The sequence below is a fragment of the Chiloscyllium plagiosum genome, unplaced genomic scaffold (assembly GCF_037043375.1).
Source record: "Chiloscyllium plagiosum isolate Xiang-an unplaced genomic scaffold, Cpla_swu_hap1 HiC_scaffold_3, whole genome shotgun sequence".
Classification (NCBI taxonomy): domain Eukaryota; kingdom Metazoa; phylum Chordata; class Chondrichthyes; order Orectolobiformes; family Hemiscylliidae; genus Chiloscyllium; species Chiloscyllium plagiosum.
Window position 1 is genome coordinate 137,828,035 of NW_028270141.1, and position 25,002 is coordinate 137,853,036.

At 38.8% G+C, this 25,002-nt stretch overlaps 1 protein-coding gene across 1 annotated transcript in view; it reads left to right on the forward strand.

Annotated features, from left to right (window-relative positions):
* Positions 1–25,002, forward strand: part of LOC122548466 (mitotic checkpoint serine/threonine-protein kinase BUB1-like) — a 63,048-nt gene that overhangs the window by 36,377 nt on the left and 1,669 nt on the right. Inside the window, exons 12-23 of the mRNA XM_043687176.2 lie at positions 265–384; positions 2,359–2,490; positions 5,206–5,302; positions 5,390–5,477; positions 7,711–7,870; positions 8,509–8,596; positions 9,247–9,485; positions 10,899–11,042; positions 18,225–18,349; positions 21,364–21,525; positions 22,643–22,800; positions 24,208–24,385. Coding sequence (XP_043543111.2) covers positions 265–384; positions 2,359–2,490; positions 5,206–5,302; positions 5,390–5,477; positions 7,711–7,870; positions 8,509–8,596; positions 9,247–9,485; positions 10,899–11,042; positions 18,225–18,349; positions 21,364–21,525; positions 22,643–22,800; positions 24,208–24,385 — 1,691 coding nt within the window. The remainder of the gene's footprint in view (positions 1–264; positions 385–2,358; positions 2,491–5,205; positions 5,303–5,389; positions 5,478–7,710; positions 7,871–8,508; positions 8,597–9,246; positions 9,486–10,898; positions 11,043–18,224; positions 18,350–21,363; positions 21,526–22,642; positions 22,801–24,207; positions 24,386–25,002) is intronic.

Genomic DNA, 25,002 nt, shown 5'->3' on the forward strand with positions numbered 1-25,002 from the left:
TAGAAGTTAGGTGATTACTTCTTTGGTCAGTGTGTCAATTCTTGGCTCTAGGTAACTTAATATTCTTCTTCACAAGCACTCTTGTCTGCTAGTGGTCCATTAAAAATGGGTGGCACCTACCTCCAAACTTAGCTATAAAAGACAAAGCCTCTGAAAATAGCATTTTTGTTCTTGAACTTTCTCTTCTGCCACCTTAGCAATCATACGTTAGGGAGTGAAATCTTTTAATATTTAATTGTTGGCTTTAATATTCAACTCTGACAGGAAATGTTTCTGGATCAATTGCGAATAGATCCCACACACCAAACTCTTCATTTGGCTTGGTTCAAGCTACTCCATCCAAAGTGCTACCTTCACCAACAGTTTATACCAAAGAAGCATTGGGTAAGAAACAGTTAACATTGATACATGAAAATTGTAATATGTTGATTTAGAACTCTTATTAATTTGAAAACAAAAATGGATACACAACAACTGTCTCACCTTTGGCTCATAGAATTACATTTAACAACACTCATTTACTCCTCCACCTACATCTCTGGTATGCTGTGCCTCACCAGCAGGACAGACCTGCTGAAATGGCACAATAGTCAGAAGGAAGAAGTCCTGACAGTCTTGAAATTGACTTAGACTCCATAATGACATGTCAAAAACAAACATGGACAAGAAAATCTCCTACCACTTACTATTATCCCTCAGCTGAAGTATCCATACTACTTCACATTGCATAGTACCTGGAAAAGTACTGTTAGCAGTAAGAGTATAAAAGATACTCTGAATGGGGGGATCCATCATTGCGAATAGTTTGGTAGGGCCATTACTGGCCCAACTGTTCAATTGGGAAAGGATGTAGCCATCAGATTGAACTTGTGGCAGGTGATGGAAAAACTAACATGCAAGAAAAAAACGTACAGCCACAATCTTACTAACCTACCTGTTACAAATGCATCTATTGATGATCGTGTTAGTCAAATGAACCACTGCTTTTGCAAACAGTTTGTCATGTTCACATAGAGTATACACTCCATTGTTTGGCACTACTTCTACATGGGGTAGGTTTAGAAATAAATTTAGAGTTCAAAAGTGAGTCAACCATGAGATGCTGTGAGTCATCATGAGCAATTTAATTGTATTTCATAAAAATCTGTATACCCGTGGCCCAAAGTATCTCTCACTCTACCAGGGACAAGATCAATAGATACATGAGAGCACCACCAGCTGCAAGTGCCCCTCCAAGCCACTGACCATCCTCACTTGGAAATATATATTGCTGTTTTTTTTTCTGTGCCACTGGGTCAAAATCTTTGACTTTCCTCTCTAATGGCTTTGTGCATCTATCTTCAGTGCGTGAACTGCAGTGGTTCAAGAAGGCAGCTCACCATCACCTTCTCAAGGCAGCGACAGTTGGCGATAAATACTGGCCCAGCCTGTGACACTCACATTCCACAAGTGAGCCTTTGTTAAAGAAAAAATCCAAAACCCAGGGATTAACACAGCAATGAGTTGAACAAGAAACCATGCCAAGAGCAGCACTGCATATATCTTAAAAATGTAGCACTGACTCATGAAGCTACAACAATACTAACAAATTCTAGATGGTGGAAGCAACATTTTATGGGCACAGTTAAATCATTTCACAACTAATGGATCAGTTCAAGTCACTGAAGTCCTGCCACAGCCATTGGTGAACAATTAAGCAATTAATTGAAGGAGATTCCATGAACGTTGCCATCCATAATGATAGCAGATGTCATCTCTGCCTCCTTCTGAGATTTCCCCAAGTACAGTTGCCAGTTTTTAGGCAATTTACTTAACTCCAAGTGATTTCAAAGTAATGGCTGAGTGCACCGTATAAATCAAATATCTGTAATTTCAGAGTCTAGCCACTTTTGCCTGTAATTTTAATATTATTTCTTGGTCAAAATTCCGAAACTTCATCTATGAATATACTGACTGCATGTGTTGCAACAATTCAAGTTATTGCCTTGTTACCACCTTCTTGAAGGCAGTTTAGAATTGGCAAAACATTGCTGGCCTGACCAATGATGCACATATCCCACAAATGGATTAAAACAAGCTGCTAGCTTCCTGAGTAACTTACTGAAAGGTGATCTAGATTTCAAGGCAAAAATGGTCGCTAATGAAGGTTTGGTAAATTAGAATTGATACTGAGGAGACCAACGTAACCTGAACTAAAAGTTGGCAAAATCCCAAAAATGTAACCATGTCTGAAATTAAAAAACCATTACCTCTAACTTGTAAATGTATTTAAATTACAAATTGAATTTAGAATGAGTGTGCAATACAGAACAAATTGTAAAAATATAACCAAAATTAATTTGTCTTCTCTTGTGGTAGATGCTATAATGGATATGTTTCAGGCACCAGTGATTCCTGAATTACCTCAGGTAGATGAACATGATGGTGCTTTTGCAGAAGATCAAACAGAAATGCAGGATGGAGTTTCCAAAGTATTTTGTAAAAAGGATGGTAAGTCTGTGAATTTTGTTTATCTTCTATTCCTTTACCACAGCTCTAGCTATTTTAATTTTGGATATATTTATTTGTTAGCTCCAATATCCATTAAAACTAATGCACATTTTGTACTATGGCTCATGCTTATTAGCTATCTCATTTTATATCAAACAGCACAGGAAAGACTACCATTCTATTGCGAGTTGAATGCTAATGTAAGTTCCAAGAAGAAATTGCAGAGGGTTAACCTGTGGCAAAACAAAATTAAATCCCTCAAGGGTGGATTGTAACAGTTCAAGATGGCATCTCACTACCATAAAGCAGTTTAAAGAATTGAGAATATTTTAACAAATCAGTATATGGGGATATTATTATTTTAAAGTAAAGGCATAATAATGTGCAAAGCGAAATAAAATGTTTCTATTAAGATTTAATAATTGTCTTAATATGGAACACATAGATAGCTAATAAGCATGAGCCATAGTACAAAATATTTGTAATAAGGCATTCACATTTTTATTCAAGGTCATAAAAATGACTAGTGTATTCTAAACTGTGAAACTATAAGTCATGAAATCTTAAAATCCCAACAAAATGAAACAAACACCCCGGACACAATCTCTTATAAGTATCTGTCATTGCTCAATGCTAGTCTGCTCACCTGCGTGGGATAGTTTTAGATTTAACTTCATACACTGTGTTGAACTTGGCTCAATATGTTTTCCATTGAATCAAATAGTATTGCATTGAAGGATCATTCCAGTGACTTGAAACTTAAATTGAAACCCTGTCTCTCTTTTCAGGTGAACACAAAATATACCATGGCACTTTGTAAGGAGTTATATTGTTAGTGACATTTACCCTCCAAATGGTATTTAGTATCCTGGTCATTTGCCTCACTGTGATTTGCATGACTTCTGTTCTGTGCAAAAACCTTTGTTACAACAGTGACTGTGAAACTACTTAGTGTCCCTGCCTTTGGGCCACTCACCCTGTACATGTGTCTTAGCATATCAAAATAGGTTGATTATAACAACTATAGTAACTATATTTACATTGTATCACTTTTTGGGCACTTGTGGTAGTGTTCCTACTTCTGAGCAAGGAGAACCAAATTAAAGTCCCACTTGTAGATTAGATTAGATTAGATTAGATTAAATTACAGTGTGGAAACAGGCCCTTCGGCCCAACAAGTCCACACCGACCCGCCGAAGCGCAACCCACCCATACCCCTACATTTACCCCTTACCTAACACTATGGGGCAATTCACCTGACCTGCACATCTTTGTGCTGTGGGAGGAAACCGGAGCACCCGGAGGAAACCCACGCAGACACGGGGAGAACGTGCAAACTCCACACAGTCAGTCGCCTGAGGTGGGAATTGAACCCGGGTCTCTGGCGCTGTGAGGCAGCAGTGCTAACCACTGTGCCACCGTGCCGCCCCCTAAGCAGAGGGGGTGTAGCAGAGGTGTCTAATAAAATCTTTGATCAAGCTTATTAGAAAATATTTACAAATACAGTTCAGGTAGGTTCTTGGTGGCTCAGTAATAGTGCTCCTACCTTTGAGCCAGAAATCTTGGTTTCTGCTTCAGATATGTGTCATACATGTGATAGTTTGATTAAAAATATTGATAAATGCAGGGTTTCATTTTGATTTCTGTGATTTCCTTACTATATTTTGCTTACTATTTCGGCATGGTGGCTCAGTGGTAGGCACTGCTGCCTCACAGCGCCAGGGTCCTGGGTTCAATTCCAACCTCGGGCGACTGTGTGGAGTTTGCACATTCTCCCCATGTCTGTGTGGGTTTCCTCCAGGTGCTCCAGTTTCCTCCCACAATCCAAAGATGCGCAGGTTAGGTGAATTGGCCAAGCTAAATTGCCCATAGAGTTCAGGGATATGTTCGGGTAGGGGAATGGGTTTGGGTGGATTACTCTTCAGGTGGGGGGGTCAATGTGGACATGTTGGGCCGAATGGCCTGTTTCCACACTGTAGGGATTATAATTCTAATTACTTAATTATTACCTTCCAATTAAACTCTTCTTTGCTATTACTCTGTTTAGGCTTGCTGATGATATGTGGTAGGTCTTGGCTGAGAACAGATTATCTTTTAAAGTATTGTTACCCTATAAAATTGTTGTTTTCCATTGATGTGAGAGAATAATAGAATGGAAACCTGGAAATTTGTGGGGTTGAAATCTGTCAAATAAAGCGGTGTGCTTTCTCTGAGTAATGTGGCTGAGGGGCAGTTCAGCCTGTAGCAATGATCATTGAAGTTATACTGTAGCGTCCTATTAATCGTTTAATCCTGTAATGTTTCACACCATCTTTCCTGTTCTTATTGCATACCGAAGAAATTTGCTGATGACAGAAAGTTAGATGGCATTGTAAACATGTACGTAGTGGCATAAAATTACAAAGGGATATTGATTGTCTACCTGGGCAAAACTGTGACAGATGGAGTTCAAAGTAAGCAAGTGTGAGATTGTCCATTTTGGATCAAAATGGATAGATAAGGGTTCTTTTTAGATGATATGAAGTTAAAGTATGAACATACAAACAGGAGTAGGTCATTCCGCTTGAGGAGTTGTTTCCACATTCCTCTCCAAATTCTCATTGGCAAATTTATACTTTCACAGAGACCTTAAAGAAAGTTTCTGAAAGTGTTTTATTAATTACATTTGAATGTTGTCTCTTAATTTTATTTTTGCCTCCACATTTTTTTGTCAAGACAACCATCAATCCATGGAAACTCTGAGTATGAACTTTGCTCCACCTTCTACAGTACCATTCTCTATCTTTGAAGATGATGCTGGTAGTGTGAATAGGTACATAAAACACAGTTTCTTGTAACACTTTTTTTTATTAAACCATAGCCAGTTGGTCTCTTGTTAATTAGCATTGCAATGTTGCAGCATACAAAATGATTTGAACAGTAAACCTGTAGAATCGACACCGTGGGGAGAATTGTCAGAGAAACAGTTGATGGCTGGTAAAGTAACGGTAAGAAATATTTTTATTTTCCTACCCCACTATCAGCTGAAATGTTTGAGTGCTACATGTACACTGAATTACTTTTTTAAACATAGTGATGCAACAGTTATTTTGTTTAAAAGGTTCTAGACCAGGTTATGAAATGAATAACCATTTAATCTATAGTGTTGGTTCAAGAAGAAATCTTACAGGGCACCTGAATAAGTAGAGTATGGGATCTTTAATATCCTTTTAATGAACAACAGAACAAAAATTCAAGATCTTTACTGACTTATTATCTTCATCTGAAGGAAGGCACTTCTGACAATGCCACATTTCTTCAGCAATTAGTTTAGATTACTTCAGTTCTGTAGTGGAGCTTCAACCTACACTTTCTGACAATAAAAGTAAAATTGCTGTTGAGCCAACCTAAAGCTAAACTCTTGTTGCAATTGTGAGTAAAACTTAACTTATTAACCATCTTCCAGTACTTTGTATAAACCACACAGCAGTCAGTGCTTTGGTGTTATAATCCTAGCTGATGTTATTACTGAGCATGTCAGGTCCCAGAGTACAATCTGGCTTGTGTGGGGAAATAAGAACAGGAGTAGGCCATTTGGCCCTCCCAGCTTGCTCTGCTATTCATTATGAATGGCTGATCATGCAATTCAGTAGCCAATTCCAGCATTATCCTGATATCCTTTAATTCCTTTAGCTTCCAGGTGCTGTATCTGACTCTTTTTTTTCTTGAAACCATACAATGTTTTGGCCTTGACTGTTTTCTGTAGTAATGAATTCCACAGGCTCACCACTCTCTCTGGGTGAGGACATTTCTCATACTCTTATTCCTAAATGGTTTACCCCTTATCCTTAGACTGTGACTCCCTTTCCTTCGGAAATATCCTTCCTATATCTACCCATTCTAATTCTGCCGGAATTTTATAGGTTTGAATGAAATCCTATCCCACCCACAACCCCACCTTCATTCTACTAAATGACTCATTTTTGTGGTCCTTCAGTAAAACATAAACATGCAATACTGCGGATTCTGTTTTAACTAATAAAGAAATGATAAAATAGAACAAACCAAGATATTAACATATAATACAATTTGAATGATTTTGAAACACATTGCAAAACAAAAGTTCCATTTATCTCAACACCGTCGCATTACAGTACTCAAATATCAGAGAATTCTCTTTTCTGTCATAAGTTTATGTTTGATATAACAGTTTCCTTCAATTCAAGGTTTTGATAGCCTTTTGATTGATTATTCACACAACTGATCTTGAATCTTTTTAGCTTCAATTAATCCCTTCGAATGTCTAATCTACAATTCTGATCTGGAATTTTCAAACTATACCCTTAAACTGAGGTAATTTATTTCTTTACTGTCTTAATTCCTTTCTCGAGAGAAACTGTTCTTGCATCATCTAGCCACAGCCAATCTCTGCAAACAGAACTCAAAAGCTTTCAAGTTTGGGTTTTTCCTGAAGCAAAAATAAATTCTTGTTTTTCCTAAACCAAAAACAAGATAATGGCTTTCAGTGTTTGTTTTCTCTGATGGTAAAACTTTCATAACACAACACAACCTCACATTATTAATTCAGGAGGGCCCCAGCCACTTGTTCTCTAAAGTATACTGGTTTAAAACAAAAGCTTTGTAAAGTTAATTATTACTCCTTCATACACAAAGTCCAAAACTTACTTGCCACCAGCTCAAAACCCAAACTCTTAAAAAAAAAATGTATCATACACCTTAAATCACTTGTTACCTTCCGTTAGAAAACTGAAACAATATTTCATGTTTCTTTTGAAAGTTCATTGGCCTGAAATGTCAACTGTCTCCTTCTACAGAAGCTAAATGTCGTCTTCTTGTCCCATTTTTATATAAGATAGTACATCATATGCCTCCAAAGTAGTAATGACATATTCCATCTATCTATATTTTCATATTGAATTTAAGTATTTTCATAACTATTGGTCAAAACTACTTTGTGATGTCACATAATCATTATGATGTCATAAATTACTCTCAGTCCCTACCCCCAACACAGAATGAGGAATAGAAAGACTTGAAATTACTTAACCCTGCCCACTTACTTAATGTTTTACCATGTTGGATAGTAATAAAGTGAAGACTGTCCCAGTGAATCAATAATGTTGTAATGTATCGTCAAGGAAGTTCTTTGCCAATTCTAAGGTTTTGATACTTATCCTGATTTGTCAAGTATGAAACTGACTTTTAATCGTTTTTGCTCAGGATAGAGATGATCAAGCTGTTTGGGCTGTTTGTGACAACCGAACCTTGGTAATCAACCCAAATGATACACAGAATTTTGCGTTTGCAGCCCCACTAGCATCAACTCCATTCTATGGGGTACCACCACAGCATAAGCAAGATTCAGAGGATTACAGTAAAGGTAACTATCAGCATAGAGTTAAACTGTAAAGTATAGGTAGCCTTCATTTAACATTCCCAATGCCTTCCACACAAAATAGCATTTTAAATGAAAATAATTTTCCCATTTGAAAAAACGTTTGGGTTAAGATCCTGAACAGAAATTTTTACACGTTGGCTACCTTGAGCCCAATTGGCTAAAAATTGTTTTACTAATTCTGTTTCTAATTTTAATAAGTGCTATTAGCTTACTTTTTTCACCAATCACTAATTCATGGGCATCCCTCTACCCACCCACTGTGACTTCCAGATTCTGCACCAGGGAGATGGGCCATGAGAGTGAGAAGCCAACTGGGGAGTGAGAGAGGCCATGTGAAGCATTCAGAAAGTGGAAAGAACATGGGATAATCGTCACGAGCGGGAAGGTCGGGAGAGGGAAGTGGCAAGCAGGAGGGTTATCAGAGATCAAAAAGTGGCAGTTTGAGCATGCTGGGCTTTTTTAAAAAAAACCTATTTCCAAGTTAAAATTGAAATGGTAACAGTGAATGTCCTTAATTTACAAACATGGATGAAAGTCAAAATGAAAGAGAATGCATTTGAACATTATACAATCAATTAAAACTGGGTGAACTGAAGAGTAACAGTTTTGTTTTCTTCCAGAAAAGGCAGAACTTAACAATGATGCAAACCTGGTGGCTCTTTCATCAGATGAGGAATACATTCAGCTTGCCAAAATCAGAAAAATTAGGTAGGACGTGCTAATATGAAGGGTTTCAATTTTGTCTACTTAAATTTGACAATAGTTACGAAAACCTAATTAATCATTAAATCCAGTGAATTAATTTATTTAGTTAATATTATTAATTACAAGATTTTGAAAAGTTTTCAGTGTGGTAATGGGGTGGCATGGTGGCTCAGTGGTTAGCACTGCAGCCTCACAGCGTTGGGGACCCGGGTTCGATTCCTGCCTCAGGCAACTGTCTGTGTGGAGTTTGCATATTCTCCCCGTGTCTGCGTGGGTTTCCTCCCACAGTCCAAAGATGTGTAGGTTAGCTGCATTGGCCATGCTAAATTGCCCGTAGTGTTAGGTGTGTTAATCAGGGGTAAATGTAGGGTAGGGGAATGGGTCTGGGTGGGTTACCTTTGGAGGATCAGTGTGGACTTGTTGGGCTAAAGGTCATGTTTCCATACTGTAGGGAATCTAATTTTTATAATTTTGTGGGGTTTTTTTAAGAATTACATAGTGAATGCCACAATGGCAAAAGCAGTTTTCAATATTGGCTCCCTTTTCATTTATGGCTCTAAACAAAAATTCCACTGGTGCCGAATTAATCTTTCTTTCTCTCTTCTTTCACCCTGTCTTTCCTTCACTACCACCTCCAAATATATATTTTACAGTCCTATTCAGGATTTAGGATCAGAACAAAACAATAGAATATCAGCTCCTGCCATTGACCCTAGCCTTAATGACGCACCAGTTTCTGAAGAGTTTCAGATGATTGATGAGAACCTTGAAACATGCAGCGTGCCGAACATTGAAGATTGCCTTAAACCTGAACAGTCATTTTGCTGTCTACAGGAAATGTATTGCAGTGATCTACAGTTTGAGGAGCCAGTTGAAACCCCAACAGAAACTGGTAAATGTAACCATCTGTACCATATCTCCCACAACTAGAGGAGTTATTATTGGAGAACTGTTATGGAATATCACCTATTTTAACATATTTGCCATTGTGCGGGGCAGGAGTTGAGTTACTTGACACAGTATCCCTAGTCTCTGACCTGCTCTGTAGCCACTGTGATTTATGCGATGAGTCCAGTTGAGTTTCTGGTCAATAGTAACCTTCAGGATCTTGGTAGTGGGAAATTCAATTATGGTAATGCCAATGAATATCAAGAAACAGTGGTTACATTGTTTCTCATTTGAGATATTCATTGCCTGGCATTTGTATGGCACAACTGTTACTTGCCACTTGTCAGTCCTTTGATATTGTCCAGACCTTGTTGCATTGAACATGGACTGCTTCAGTATCTGAGGAATATGAAATAGTAATAAACATTGTGCAATCATCAATGAACATTCCCACTTCTGACCTTATGATGAAGAGAAGGTCATTGATAAAGCAGCTGAAAATGGTTGAACCAAGGACACTACCTTGAGGAATTCCTGCAGAGATGTCCTGGAGCGGAGGTGACTGATCTCCAACAACTACGCCCATTTCCTATGTGTCAGGTGTGACTCCAATCAGAGGAAAGTTTCTTCCCATATACCCATTTATTCCAGTTTTGCTATGACACCTTGTTGCCAAACTAGGTCAAATGCAACCTTGATGTCAAGGACTGTCATTCTCACCTCAAGTCTGGGATTCAGCACTTTTGTTTAAATTTGAACTGAGGCTGTGATGAGGTCAGGAACTGAATGGCCCTGGCAGAACCCAAACTGGGCTATCTGAATGCCAGTGATTAAGATAGCGGGAGATGGAATCAGTGGCCAAGGAACAGAGAATATGGTAGAGCAAAAATAATGCTTTGATTTGCCTTGGTATTAATTGACTTTATTAACCAAGTCATGGAGTGTAAGAGCAAGAAAGTTGTGCTATAACTTTATAAAATCTCAGGTTTTGTGAACCATTAATCCAAGTGCAGCTTGAGTGTGAGATGTTATCAGATCGTTGCCAATAGCCAAAACAAATAGTGGCCTATCTGAAAAGTGTGCAGATTTTTAAATCTCAAGAAAATAAAGCTTGATCAGTAATAGTATCGACCATTTCATTGTGATGTGATGCAGTTTTAGTTCCTTGTCTAGAATGCAAAATGTTACACAGTCTTCGGATGGAATGAGTGAATGGCTCATTTCCTTGATGTCCTATTTGCATTTGTGAGGTGCAATGTACTTTTGACTTGGGGTTTATGCTTTAAGTCCTTGAAGCTCTTATTGCTGAATATCTGTATTGATGCATACTATAATTATGTCTATTTTAAAAATATCAAAATTTAAATGCAGTAAAATGAAATATATGAAAACTTGATTTTTTGTTTTTCTTTGTCAGGTGCAATCATCAGGAATCCTTGGGACAAGAATCTTTTAAGTGAAATTCTGTCAAATCTAGCTAAACCATTGACTTCCTATAGCTCTTTTTTAAATTGGAAGGACAATATGCCTGCTGTCAGACCGAAAATCAATCTTTATTTGGGTAAACAGCACACTTATTTGGAATCTACTCATTTAATAATTATCTAGTTGAGATCTATTTCTATTTGTATTTTTTGTGAGCAAAATGTATACGGTTACTTTGCTATTCCGTTTTCCTATAATTGGGCTCCAGGAGCAACTTTGGTAGTGTGCATGCCAGTAATTTCTTTCTTTTGTGGACAAGGACTTAGATTCAACTTGCTGTTATTTCCTGCTGACTAAACTGCAATATACTCCAGGGTTTTGCAGCAATTGTCTGCATGTATACCTTCCCTAAAGTGTAATAGGCATCGAAATGTTGCAGTTAGTTTAGCTAATTCTAATTTTAAAAGCTTTGCACACAGATTTTTATTTGACATAATGCAAAGCTAATAATAAAAACAAACCCACAAATATTTTTTCAGCTATTTTGTTTACTGGAAATATAATTTCATTAATGGCATAATGACTTCTGTTCTCCATACTCTTGACTGTGGAAGATGTTACAATCCCCATGAGAGAACTGTAAACCAAAATAATCAGAGTTGCTTGATGTCTTCCCCAATTAAGAAATTACCTCCAAGATTTCACTTTTTTGTTACTTTTACTTTACAAAGATTGGGACCAATGCAAATTAATCATAAATTAACAAGTAAATACAATTTAGACAAAAAGATTACTTTAAATAGTCAAAAGATTAAAGGTGCACAAGTATGACACCACATGCAATCTCACCGTCTTCAGAACTCAGTCAGTTTAGCTGTTGAATCTGATTCATCGAAGGGCATTTTCAGTCTGATGGCTTTAGCCACATCTACCAATCCTCTCTTGCTTAAGTCATGCCAACCTTGATGATGTAGCTTTCCAGACTTTTTTTTAAATCAGTTAACCAACATTTGCATCAGGGAGGGATAGTTATGGATAACGATTGTACAGATCTTCAGTTGAAAGTGCAATATTGGGGAAGATGTGTTGCTGGAAAAGCGCAGCAGGTCAGGCAGCATCCAGAGAACAGGAGAATCGACGTTTCGGGCATAAGCACTTCTTCAGGAATCCTGAAGAAGGGCTTATGCCCGAAACGTCGATTCTCCTGTTCCTTGGATGCTGCCTGACCTGCTGCGCTTTTCCAGCAACACATTTTCAACTCTGATCTCCAGCATCTGCAGACCTCACTTTCTCCGCAATATTGGGGAAGGCTAGTTACAGCATTATTAGGCAGGAATTGAGCAATTAGATTGGGATAGCTGTTAAATTTACATCTCACTTGTGGAAGAAGGTCTGTTAGGACCAGAATGTTTCTGTGAGGATGTAAAATGAAGATGGCAAGATTCAGCAAGCTTGCATGACTAGAGATATTGAAAGTTTAGTCAAAAAGAAAAAGGAAGCACGTATGGTTTAGGAAACTGAAATCTGATAAGATTGTTACGGAATATAACGGAAGCAAGAAAGAACTTGAGCAAGGAATTTGGATGGCAAAAATGACCATAAAACGTCCTGACAAGTAGGATTAAGGAGAATCCCAGGCCATTTTATACCTATATTAGGAGCAAGAGGGTTACATGAGGAAAGGGTAGGTCCACTCAAGAACAAAAGAGGGAATTCATGCATGGAGCCAAAAGAAATGAGTGAGACTCCTAATGAGTACTTCACATCCATATTCACCAAGAAGGACATGGATGATGGTAAGATTAAGAAGGGATAGTTTGATATTCTAGGGCATGTCAATATTAAGAAGGAGGTGGTGTTGGGTGTTGTGAAAAACATTAAAGAAGATGTACCAAGAGCTTGATGAGACACCAAAAGACATGACCCACTATCACTACTTTGTATACATACAGACAAAGAAGGATACCATTGTGACTGGGACAACACATACATCCTAGGACTGGTGAAATAAACAATTCTTAGAGGCATGGCATTCTAACCACATCAATTTAGATCCTATCTACCTTCCCTTTAAAATAAAAGCTAAAATGACATCACCCACCTTAAGAAACAAAGACTTATAAATAGAGAGGCAAGACGTACCACCAGCGCTTCACTGGAGACTCTCACTGATGATGTTACCTAGTTTGGTGATGAAACATCTGAAAACAAACCTTCAAGCTCAGCAAGCTAACTTGCATACCTGATGAGATCTATCCCAGGATCATGGGAAGCAAAGGAGGAAATTGCTAGGGTCTTTACAGAGATCCTTGTATCTTCTTGAACTATGGGAGAATAGCCAATGTTGTTCCTTTGTTTAAGAAGGGATGATCCAGTAAATTATAGGCTGGTAAGCCTTGTGTCAGTGGTAGGACAATTATTGGAGAGGATTCTTGGGGATAGGATTTACTTGCATTTAGAAACAAAAGGACTTAATAGAGCTCTTGTATCTCAAATTTGATTTGAGTTTTTTTGAGTAAGTCATGAAGATGAATGAGGGTAAAGTAGTAGATGTTATCTATATGGACTTTACTAAAATATTTGATAAGGTAAAATGACGACCGACTTGACACCGACATTTTATTCAAACCCACCGACTCCCACAGCTACCTGGATCACACCTCTTCCCACCCTACCTCCTGCAAAATGCCATCCCGTATTGCCAATTCCTCCGCCTCCGCCGTATCTGCTCCCAGGAGGACCAGTTCCACCACAGAACACACCAGATGGCCTCCTTCTTTAGAGACCACAATTTCCCTTGCCACGTGGTTAAAGATGCCCTCCAACGTATCTCGTCCACATCCCGCACCTCAGACCCCACCCCTCCAACCGTAACAAGGACAGAACCCCCCTGGTGCTCACCTTCCACCCTACCAACCTTTGCATAAACCAAACCATCTGCTGACATTTCCGCCACCTCCAAACGGACCCCACCACCAGGGATATATTTCCCTCCCCACCCCTTTCCACCTTCTGCAAAGACCGTTCCCTTCGTGACTACCTGGTCACAACAACCCATCCTCCCGGCCTGGCTCCTTCCCCTGCCACCGCACGAATTGCAAAACCTGCGCCCACACCTCCTCCCTCGCATCCATCCAAGGCCCCAAAGGAGCCTTCCACATCCATCAAAGTTTTACCTGCACATCCACCTATATCATTTATTGTATCCATTACTCCCGATGCGGTCTCCTCTACACTGGGGAGACTGGACGCCTCCTAGCAGAGCGCTTTAGGGAACATCTCTGGGACTCCCGCACCAATCAACCATACTGCCCTGTGGCCCAACATTTCAACTCCCCCTTCCACTCTGCCGAGGACATGGAGGTCCTGGACATCCTTCACCGCCGCTCCCTCACCACCAGACGCCTGGAGGAAGAACCCTCATCTTCCGCCTTGGAACACTTCAACCCCAGGGCATCAATGTGGATTTCACCAGTTTCCTCATTTCCCCTTCCCCCACCTCACCCCAGCTCCAAACTTCCAGCTCAGCATTGTCCCCATGACTTGTCTGACCTGCCTATCTTCCTTTCCACCTATCCACTCCACCCTCCTCCCTGATCTATCACCTTCATCCCCTCCCCCACTCACCTATTGTACTGTATGCTACTTTCTCCCCACCCCCAACCTCCTGTCATTTAAGTTTCCACCCTTCAGGCACTCTGCCTGTATTCCTGATGAAGGGCTTTTGCCCGAAACGTCGATTTTACTGCTCCTCGGATGCTGCCTGAACTTCTGTGCTTTTCCAGTACCACTCTAATCTAAACTCTGGTTTCCAGCATCTGCAGTCCTCACTTTTGCCTAATAGAAGGAAAAGCCAAGCAATCTATATTAAGCCTGACAGATTAGCTTCAGATACATCTATTTGTAATGTTACTTTACATTAACCAAATGCCCAGGAGATTCAGTGATGGAGTTGTAGAGCTGTCCAGCTTTAATGAAGGTCAAATGTAGGCTTACCCAGAAGAGTAAATCACATGGGATCCACAGTTAATTAGTAAGTTAGATACAAAATTGGCTTGATCATGGAAGATAGTTGTGAAGGGGTGTTTTTCTGACTGGAGTTCTGTGACTAAAGGTGTTCAACAAAGATCAGTGCTTGAACCTCTGTAATATAAATAAATGATTTGGATGAAAATGTAGGTGGTCTGATTATTAAGTTTGCAGTTAATAAGGAAAGACCAGAATATAGATCAATTAGCTGGCTACAGAAATAGTAGATGGAGTTTAATTCAGACAAACAAGTGTGAGATTATGCATTTTGGGAGATCAAATGGAAGAAGAAAACTTATGATAAATGGCAGAACCCTTAGGAGCATGAATATATAGAGGGATCATGGGATGTACTTTCGCAATGGTCAGGGCACTGAGTATAAAAGTTGGCAAATTGTTGCAGTTGTATAAAACTTTAGTTAGGCTACATTTAGAATATTTATGATATACATAAATGATTTGGAAGAGGGCACTGTTGGTATGATCAGCAAGTTTGCAGATGACATGAAGATTAGTGGAATAGCAGAAAGCATAAGGGACTGTCAAAGAATACAGGAGGATATAGATAGACTGGAGAGTTGGGCGGAAAAGTGGCAGATGGATTTCAATCCAGGCAAATGTGAGGTGATGCATTTAGGCAAGTCTAATTCTAGAGCGAATTATAAAATGAATAGAAGAGCCTTGGGAAAAGTTGATGGGCAGAGAGTTCTGGGAGTGCAGGTCCATTGTACCCTGAAGGTTGCTGCAAAGGTGGATAGAGTGATCAAGAAGGCATATTGCCCTCATTGGACAGGGTATTGAGTATAAGAGCTGGCAAGTCATGTTAAAATTGTACAAGATATTGGTTTTGCTGCATTTAGAATACTGTGTACAATTCTGGTCGCCACATTACCAAAAGGATGTGGATGTTTTGGAGAGGGTGCAGAGAAGGTTTATAAGGATGTTGCCTGGTGTGGAAGGTGCTAGCTATGAAGAGAGGTTGAGTAGATTAGGTTTGTTTTAATTAGAAAAAAGGAGTTGAGGGGGGACCTGATTGAGGTTTACAAAATCATGAAGAGTATAGACAGGGTGGATAGAGACAAGCTTTTTCCCAGGGTGACGGATTCAATAAAGGGAGGTCACGCTTTCAAGGCGAGAGGTGGAAAGTTTAAGGGGGATACACGAGGCAAGTACTTAACACAGAGGGTGGTAGGTGCCTAGAACGCGTTGCCAGCAGAGGTAGTAGAGGCAGGAACGGTGGATTCATTTAAGATGCGTCTGGACAGATGCATGAGTAGGTGGGGAGCAGAGGGATACAGATGCTTAGGAATTGGGCGACTGGTTTAGACAGTAGGTTTGGATCGGCTCAGGCTTGGAGGGCTGAAGGGCCTGTTCAGGAAGAAGGGCTTATGCCCGAAACGTCGATTCTCCTGTTCCTTGGATGCTGCCTGACCTGCTGCGCTTTTCCAGCAACACATTTTCAGCTCTGATCTCCAGCATCTGCAGCCCTCACTTTCTCCTCGAAGATTATATTAGTTATAAGGAGAGTTTGGACAAACTGGGATTATTTTTGCTAGAGCATCAGAGGCTGAAGAGTAAACTAATAGAAGTATGTAAAATTATGAGAGGCATGAATAGAGTGGATATTAGAGTCTTATTTTCCCAGGGTCTAAATGTCAAATTCTCTGGGCATAGGTTTAAGGTGAGAGCAGGGAAGTTTAAAGGATGTGTGCAAGGCAGGTTTTTTTTTTATGCAGAGGGTGAAAGTTGCCTGGAGCATGCTGCCAATGGGGGTGGTAGAAGCAGATTTGACAGTAAAATTTAAGAGACATTTAAACAGACATATGAACACACATGGCACAGGCAGATATGGACTGTCCAGAGAGATGGGATTCCTTTAAGAATGACATATAATGGTCAGCACAGTTGTCTATAGAGCCTGTTCTTATCCTGTACTGTTCTGTGTTCTAATACCTGATTCACTATCTGGTCCTCTGAAGCAAATTCTCATTCTCATGCCTGAACTTCTGACATAATTTTTTAAGATTCTGTCCCTTTTAGCTCATTATCAGTTCTACAAGAGTTTCTGTAATTTTATTTTTTTTAATTTTCTTATTTCCTAACAGTTAGTATTTTCGTTGAGGTTAAGCTAGCAAATCTCAAATGAATTTTGCATCTCTTCTTGTCTGCTTTTTCTTTGCATCTGGATCTGCGTGCTGATTACCATTCTCCAACTCTCATGCTTGTACCTTTCCTTTGTGCCTGGTCATACAGCTATTTTAAATAAGGGAGTTCAAAAGAGTTGATACAAAAATAGTTTTCTCTAGTTTGGGGAGGAGGATATGGTTAGGAATAATCCCTAACCACAAAATTGATGATGGTTGTCTCGGAATCTTCTGAGAAAGGGGTTTGGGGAGCATATTAAAAGAAGAGAGCAGGACAGAGTTAAGAAGGGAGTTCTGGGAACCTAAGGCATGACTGACAATAGAGCAATTGGAGTTGATATGTGTAGGAATCTGGAGATGTGCAAAGACCTCAACTGCTTATGAGGCTGTAGGAAAACGAAAGAATGTTGCTGTTGAGGGATTTGAAAACCAGGATGTGGATTTATTCATGCTAAATATATTAACAATTACGTGGTATTCTATAACTTGAGAAAACATTGGGATTTATTCTTTGATTATTGTCACTAGGAAAAAAAATTAAGAAATAAATGTAGATTAAGATCTGGATAGCTACCCAATTCAGATTCAATGTAACAAAAACAGAAACAGCGTTAATCTTTCAGATCCAGTGACCCTTCTTTAATTCTGCTTTCTTTCCACAGATGTTTCCAGATGTGCTGAGCATTTCCAACAATTTCTGTTTTTGTCTCTGATTTTCAGCATTTTTCAATTGCAGATTCAATCTAATATTAGTTTTAAAAAAGTAGTTTTACAGAGGATGGAGATTTATTTAGAATAATTTAACTATATTGTTACCTTCAAGTGCCAAAGTTATGCTTTTTATACACACATTTAAGGCTGAGAGAGAGAGTTTGTCAGCAGGGGAAATAAAAGGTTACAGGTAAAATGTTGGAAAGTGGATGTGAGAAATGTCAGAACAGCCATGATCCTGTTGAATAGTAGAGCTGGCTTGAGGAGCTGAATGAGTTAGTTTTTATTTCTTATGGTCAATATTGTTTTATCTGCTCATTTTCATCATATTTTATAGTTAACACACTTACTTATTACTTGCTTATTTATCACTGGTTTCTATTAAGTTACAAAGTCTGAGCAATTTTTGTGATATTAACTCTCCCTGTATTTAGGGAATGAAATGTTCCATGTCGGTCATTTGCTTGGACAGGGGTCATTTGCTCATGTTTATCAAGCTACAATTGTGGATATGAATAATTTATCTGATGTGAGGAACCAACAAAAAGTGTGCTTAAAGGTAAGAGAGAGCCATGTTTTCTTTTTTTTTCCTGAGTTCATTGCATTTCTTTATTTGGAAATCAGCCTAAATTCTGTTGCACTTTGGTTACTAGTGCGCTAAGGCATTGGTGCTCACAATTCCACTACTTACTCTTTGCTCATCATGGCATGTTATTATTAGTTTATGTTGATTGTGTTCAAATACAGAAACTTCAAAAAGATATAATAGGAATGCCATTTCGACTTCGTGAGCCTTTGCTTTTCAGGTTTGAAATTGATTGCTCTGGATGATATAGATATTTTTCAAGGACAAAAGCTTACCTTGGCTGTTTGTACAAGCATTTAAATACTTTGAATTTAATGATAGGCAAGAATTTCTACAAGTGTGCACAGAAAATTACCAGTTTATTGTTAAAAGCTTTAGAAGTTTTGACACCTGGATATTATATGCGACGTCTGCAATTCTTCAAATATGTATAGATGGGGTTAGCAAGTGGAGGTTGTGTTTATCTGTCAGGACGGGAAAAAAGCAGGATGAGACCACCTAATAGCTAACTATTATGAAAGTTTACCTTTTTATTTCTACCTTCACAGAAGGTCAATATCTGATGTTTAGAGACATCTAGAATTGATAGTTAAAATTTTGTGATTCATTGAATTTCCCTAATAGTTGCCTTGCTGGGTATGTCCTATAATAGTAGACAACACTACTATTATAGGACAAGCCAAACAGAGAACAGCCAGGGAATTCCTAGAGGCATGGCACTCATCCACAGATTCAATCAATAAGCACATCGACCTGGACCCAATATACCGACCACTGCAGCGGACAGCTGGAACTGACAACCGGAAGCGGCAGATTCAAACCACTACAAATACCGGAGGAAAAATCACAGAAGCGCTTCACAGGAAGCTCCCAAGCACTGAGGATGTCACCTAGACAGCGGACGAAACATCTGCAACACAAATTCCCAGCTCGGTGAACAGAACCACAACAACAAGCACCCGAGCTACAAATCTTCTCACAAACTTTGAACCTCAACAAGATCTCCTTTCATTCTTCTAAAGTCCAGAAAATAAAGCCTTAATTGTTCAGTCTCTCTTCAAAAGATAAGCAATCAATCTAGTTAACCTCCTCTAAACTGCCTCCAATGCAACATCATCCCCTTCTCAAGTTAGGGGACCAAAATTGTGCACGGTACCCCACTAATCAGTTGCATGGCGTTTGAGCAAGTGCTACCCTGTTTGTTGGATTCTGAAGTTCAGGTGGATCTCATTCAAAAGATCTATTCATAGGCACTCAGTATCCGCTTAAGAGGTCTGGCATCGGAATGTTTGGTGCTGCTAAAAGCCTCCAATTGCCTGGTAATCAACACCCTGTCGTCTTGCAAAAGATTCAGTAGCAGCTGGGGAATTTAAATTAATTATAAGTTAAATGAATCTGGAATTAAGATATGCAGATCCGAAGACCCAAGTGTATTACTGAGCCTGTAATGAGCTATCCAATCTGAGTTGACCCTTTGTGGTGGTACCCCACTTCAGACGAGGGAAAGAAACAATTATAAAAGATTCTTACAACTGATTCTAGTGATTATCACTGGATAGCCAAATGGCATTTGTGTAGACACTATTAAGAATTGCATTAAATCAGCTTGCTAGGCCATTTCACAAATAGGTTAAAAGACACATTGGCATGTGTCTAGTCTCATCTGTAAGCCAGACAGAATAAGAATGGTTGACTAGCTTCCCTGAAGGACATGAATGAACCAAATCGGCTGTTTTGATAATCAATAGTGATTACATGGTCATCACTCAGCTAGTCTTCAGTTTCAGACTTAAAATTGATTTCAAATTTCATCATCTGCTGTTATGATGTTCAAATTCATGTCCCCAAAATAATAGCCTAGGGTTCTGGATTACTAGTCTTGTGGCAATACCACTGTAACACCACTTCCTCATCTAAATAAAAGGGTGCAATTTTCACAAGAACGCAGGGACAGAGAGTCATCATATGTAATGCCATTGAAGTATCAGAGTGTCTCAAACCACTTATGTCACAGAACAATATTTGACGCTGAGCTTTATAAGGAGGTATTAGGGCCAATGGTCAAAAGCTTGGCAAAAAAGGTAGGTATGAATGAATGCCTTAGCCTAGCAAGAGAGGTTCAGTTTCAGGAGGAGAATGCTAGAGCAGAAGCAGCTACTTTCTCTTGTGGTGGATTATTTAAAGGATATGCTCGAGGCCAGAACTAATGGAGTGCAGACATCTGAGAGGGTTTTAGGATACAAATTTGTTTGAGTTAGGGAGCAGCAAAAACTCCTAATGAAGGAATTTAAAAACAAGACTGAAAACATAGATACAAATCTTTGAAGATGGCAAGTTGGGAAGCATCTTTATAAAGCATACACAATCTTTGGTTTAGAGACAGTGAGTACAAAAGGAAGAGGTTATCCTGAACTTTTTAAAATCCATTTAAGGATTTTAAAGGAAACATGCAGAGGGAGTTATCAGGAACTGAAATCATCAGGAACTTGAATTATGAGGTTAAAGAAGTTGGGGTTGTTCTTCATAGAAAAGAGAATGTTGAAGAGAGTTCTCAGAGGGGTATTCTAAGTTAAGGAGTTATGGTAGAGTACGTATTTCCACCACAGTGAAAAAAAATCAGAAGGGAGACAGGAAATTCTTTTTACACAGTGAATTGGAACTATACAGCCTGTAAGGGTGTTGGAAATGAGTTGCTGTCCTCTCATGAGAAAGTTGACAACTTGCAATTTTCCTTTCTAAATTATTTATCAGGAAGGAACAGTTGTGGAATTGATTATATAACTTTTACAAGTAGCTAGCACAGGTACGATAAATGGCTTCCTTTTTATGACTTTACAATAGCCGCTTGATATGCCCAACTGGAGCCTATGGAAAGGCTTCTTACTTTCAGATAAAATGCTAAGAAAGGAATAATTTGGAAAATTTAGGTTTCTGTATTGTGAATTGAATGTGATATGACATGTTACACAATTTCTGTTTTTCTCCAGGTTCAAAAAACATCCAATCCCTGGGAATTCTACATAAATACTCAGCTAAAGGAGAGACTGAACACCAAGTTTTGCAAGCTCTACAACAATATCCACTATGGACACTACTTTACCAATGGCAGTATTTTGGTTGGAGAGTTGTACAGTTTTGGAACTTTGCTGGTATTTATTTCATTCAATTTATTTTGCCACATATTTAAATTGAAATAAAATTGTGACCTACTTAAAAGATTACTTTAACTCTATATTAGACATGTGATTTTGAGTAAGCGCTAAATAATATAGATGCAATTCAGATTGCTGAAACATCTTAGGACACTGTGGTTACCAGCTAAGGTTACTAGTCTAACTGGTTCACATCAATTCTACAAAGGGATCACAGTGTTCTATGAGAGTATGTAGAGTTTGAATAAAAAAACAGGAAAATAAACTTTCATATCTGTTCACTGGGTCCTATCCATATGAACGTAAGAAATAAGAACAGTACCGGACCATTCAGCCCTTCTAGCCTGTTCTGCCCTTCAACACAGCCATGGCCGCAGATCTACTTCAGTACTATTTTTCTTAACTACTGTCATATCCTTCATTTTTAAAAATATATTAATTAATCTGTCAGTCTCAGTTGTGGACATACTCTACTCCTAAGCCTCCACAGCCCACTGGGCAGAGAATTCCAAAGAAAACTCAGTCTGCAAATTTAGAAGACTTGAAAGGATCAGCAAAAGAATGAAGTGTCTTTTTCGTGGATGATCAAGATTGGATGGTCCTAGTATGACAAATATCCAAAACAAAAGAAATTTCATTAAAGGCATTGCAATAGGACTAAGGGTTTTCAAAAGACTAGAAAAGGCTTTATGGTTTCTTTTATGAACTGCTATCTTAAATGATATAAATGCCCAAAAACTGAAGAGCAACTGTTCACCTAAAACCAATACAATACATTGTTATGTCTAGTTCTGTGGGCAGTTGTTAACTTAAGTCTTCCTCATTGCTATATTGTTCTTTTGTTTAGACTGTTTTTCTGTAATAAAGAATTCTGACTGTTCTGCAATTGTAGCTGCTCCTGAACATATTATTTGAAGTGCTCTACTGTGATAAATGAATTGGCTTTGTAAGGGTGCAATAAAGTCAAAAAAACATATTTTAGAGATGACATAGAAGAGGAAGTACACTCGTTTTGAAAAAAAAAAGTTACCCCATTAACTTGCTTTTGAACATACAGAAGTGAGTTTGTCTTTGAAAATCACCAGTAAAATTCTGCATTTTCTTTGATTTTCAGAATGCAGTCAATCTATATAAAACAATAAATGAAAAAGCAATGCCTCAGCCCCTGGTGATCTACTTTGCCATTCACATTCTGTATATGGTGGAACAGCTGCATTCTATTGGAATAATTCATGGTGACATAAAACCTGACAATTTTGTGCTTGGAGAAAGGTTTGTATTTTTGTAACAAACTTGTAGTTTTAGCGAAAGAAACAAAGATTTTAACTTCACATTGTTATCCCTTCTGATCTGTCTTATGCATGATGTACTTGTAAGAAGTGGTCCATGGTTTTGTGCTGTATTAAACTCCATGGCAACGTCTGTCCAGATTAGGTACCCGATGTCCATTTTCTGATAAAATTTGTGAATAATCTCTGGAAGGGCTGCCTTCCAGATTTTGCAAGCTAAATATTGAGCAGTCTGAAGCTACTGTTTTTGGGCCTGACTCAATCCTTCTCTCAGAATTAGTCATAGACTATTGCCAGTCTGCTCACAACTTTGGTGAAGTTTGACTCAGATGGTCTTCTGAACACATTTGCACCATCACCAAGACTATATTTCCACATCAAATGGTCTAACGTCACCTATCTTAGCTTATCTCCTATTTACAACCCCCCTTCACACCTTTCCCTCTAAACTTCTGTTGCAACATACTCCAAATTCTACCTTATGTAAACTTGATCATCTCGAACTCTGCCAGTCATGTAGTAACTCCTAAGCCCTTTTTAAACAATGACATCCTGTTGAGCAACCAGTGGATTTTAAAATTCTTATACCTGGTTTAAAATTCCTCCATGGCTTTGGCCCTCTATCCCAATTACCCTCTGAGATATCTGCATTCTTCTAATTCTAGCCTCTTGAGCATCCCTAATTTTAATTGATCCATCATTGGCAACCTTTCTTTCATTTGCCTAGGCCTTAAGATCCAGTATTTCCTCACTGCAACTCCACCTCACTATGCAAATAAACTTGAACCATCTCCAAAACATTTAAATCCTTCCTTAAATACAGAGGTCAAAATGCAGTGAAGCACTACTGGCTTCCTTTCATATTTAATTCAGTTCATAATAAACGATAGCACTGCATTAGCCTTCTTGAGTGTATTCCTTTGTCACAAAAGAATAGATTATGAAAATAAGGATGTTATGCTTCAATTAGTGCATTGGTGAGACTATATCTCAAACATTGTGCAGATTTAGGAAGGATATGAATACTTTGGGAAGCAGTTAAAGTTGGTTTACTAGATTGATACAGAGAATAAACCTTGAGGAAAGCGAAAGGTTAGACAAGCTAGGTTTGTTTTCCATGGAGCTTAGAGGACAGGGTTGATGTGTATATGATCCCGAATGGCCTTGACATGATGCACTCAGGAAAGGAGTTTTTCCTCTTCAGCAAGTCAAAACCAGGGAGCATTGTTTAAAAATTAGGAATAATTCTTTTAGGACAGATGAGAAATGTTTTCAGGGTTGTGGAACTTTGGAATTTTGCCTCAAGGCAGGATCATTAAATAATTTTGAGGAAGTGGATAGTATGAATTTTTGACTATTAACAAGATTCTAATATTGTATGTGAATCTAGGTTCTTGGATGATGCAGCCAGCGTTGATGACACGTTATCCCAAGGACTGACATTGATTGACTTTGGTCAAAGCATAGATATGAAATTATTCCCTCACAATACAGTTTTTGTGGAAAACTGTAAGACATCAGGCTTCCAGTGTATTGAAATGCTGTCAGAAAAGCCATGGACATTCCAGGTATATCATGTTTAACTTTAAACTTCTGCATACACCTTTAGCAACCATGCTCCAATTTAAGACTTTCCAGGCCTATTGTAGGGTAGATTTCCAGGTACTGCCTGTTCACAAACCAAGTCAAATGTAACCTGACCAATGACTGCTCCACTCTGTCCACAGTGGTTGGCAAGCAACAATAATACTGTTGATATCATCCAAATGGCACTAAACTCTACAGGGAAGGTTAGAGTGATGACAGTTGATAGAAAAGCAGAATTTGACGGTGTGTGAAGTGGAGCAAAATTCAAATCAGAAGTCTCTCAATAGTTGGTGTCTTATGCAGCATAATAGAAGCTAGTCATCTCAGCTCAATGACATCCTAACAAGTGTTCTTCCACTGTGTCAGATTATCTTCAGCTGTTTCAGTGGCCATTCTTTCATAAGGTCAGCACTGAGGACGCTTGGTGATGATTGCATAACTCCTCATACGGGGGTTCGGGACAGTCAGTTGGCTGGATGGCAATGTAGAGTGATACCAACAGTGTGGCTTCAATCTGCCACAGCTGAGGTTATGAGGAGGACTCTTTTTCTTTACCTGGCCCTATACTTGATGCATGGTGACCCTCAAGTTAAATCAC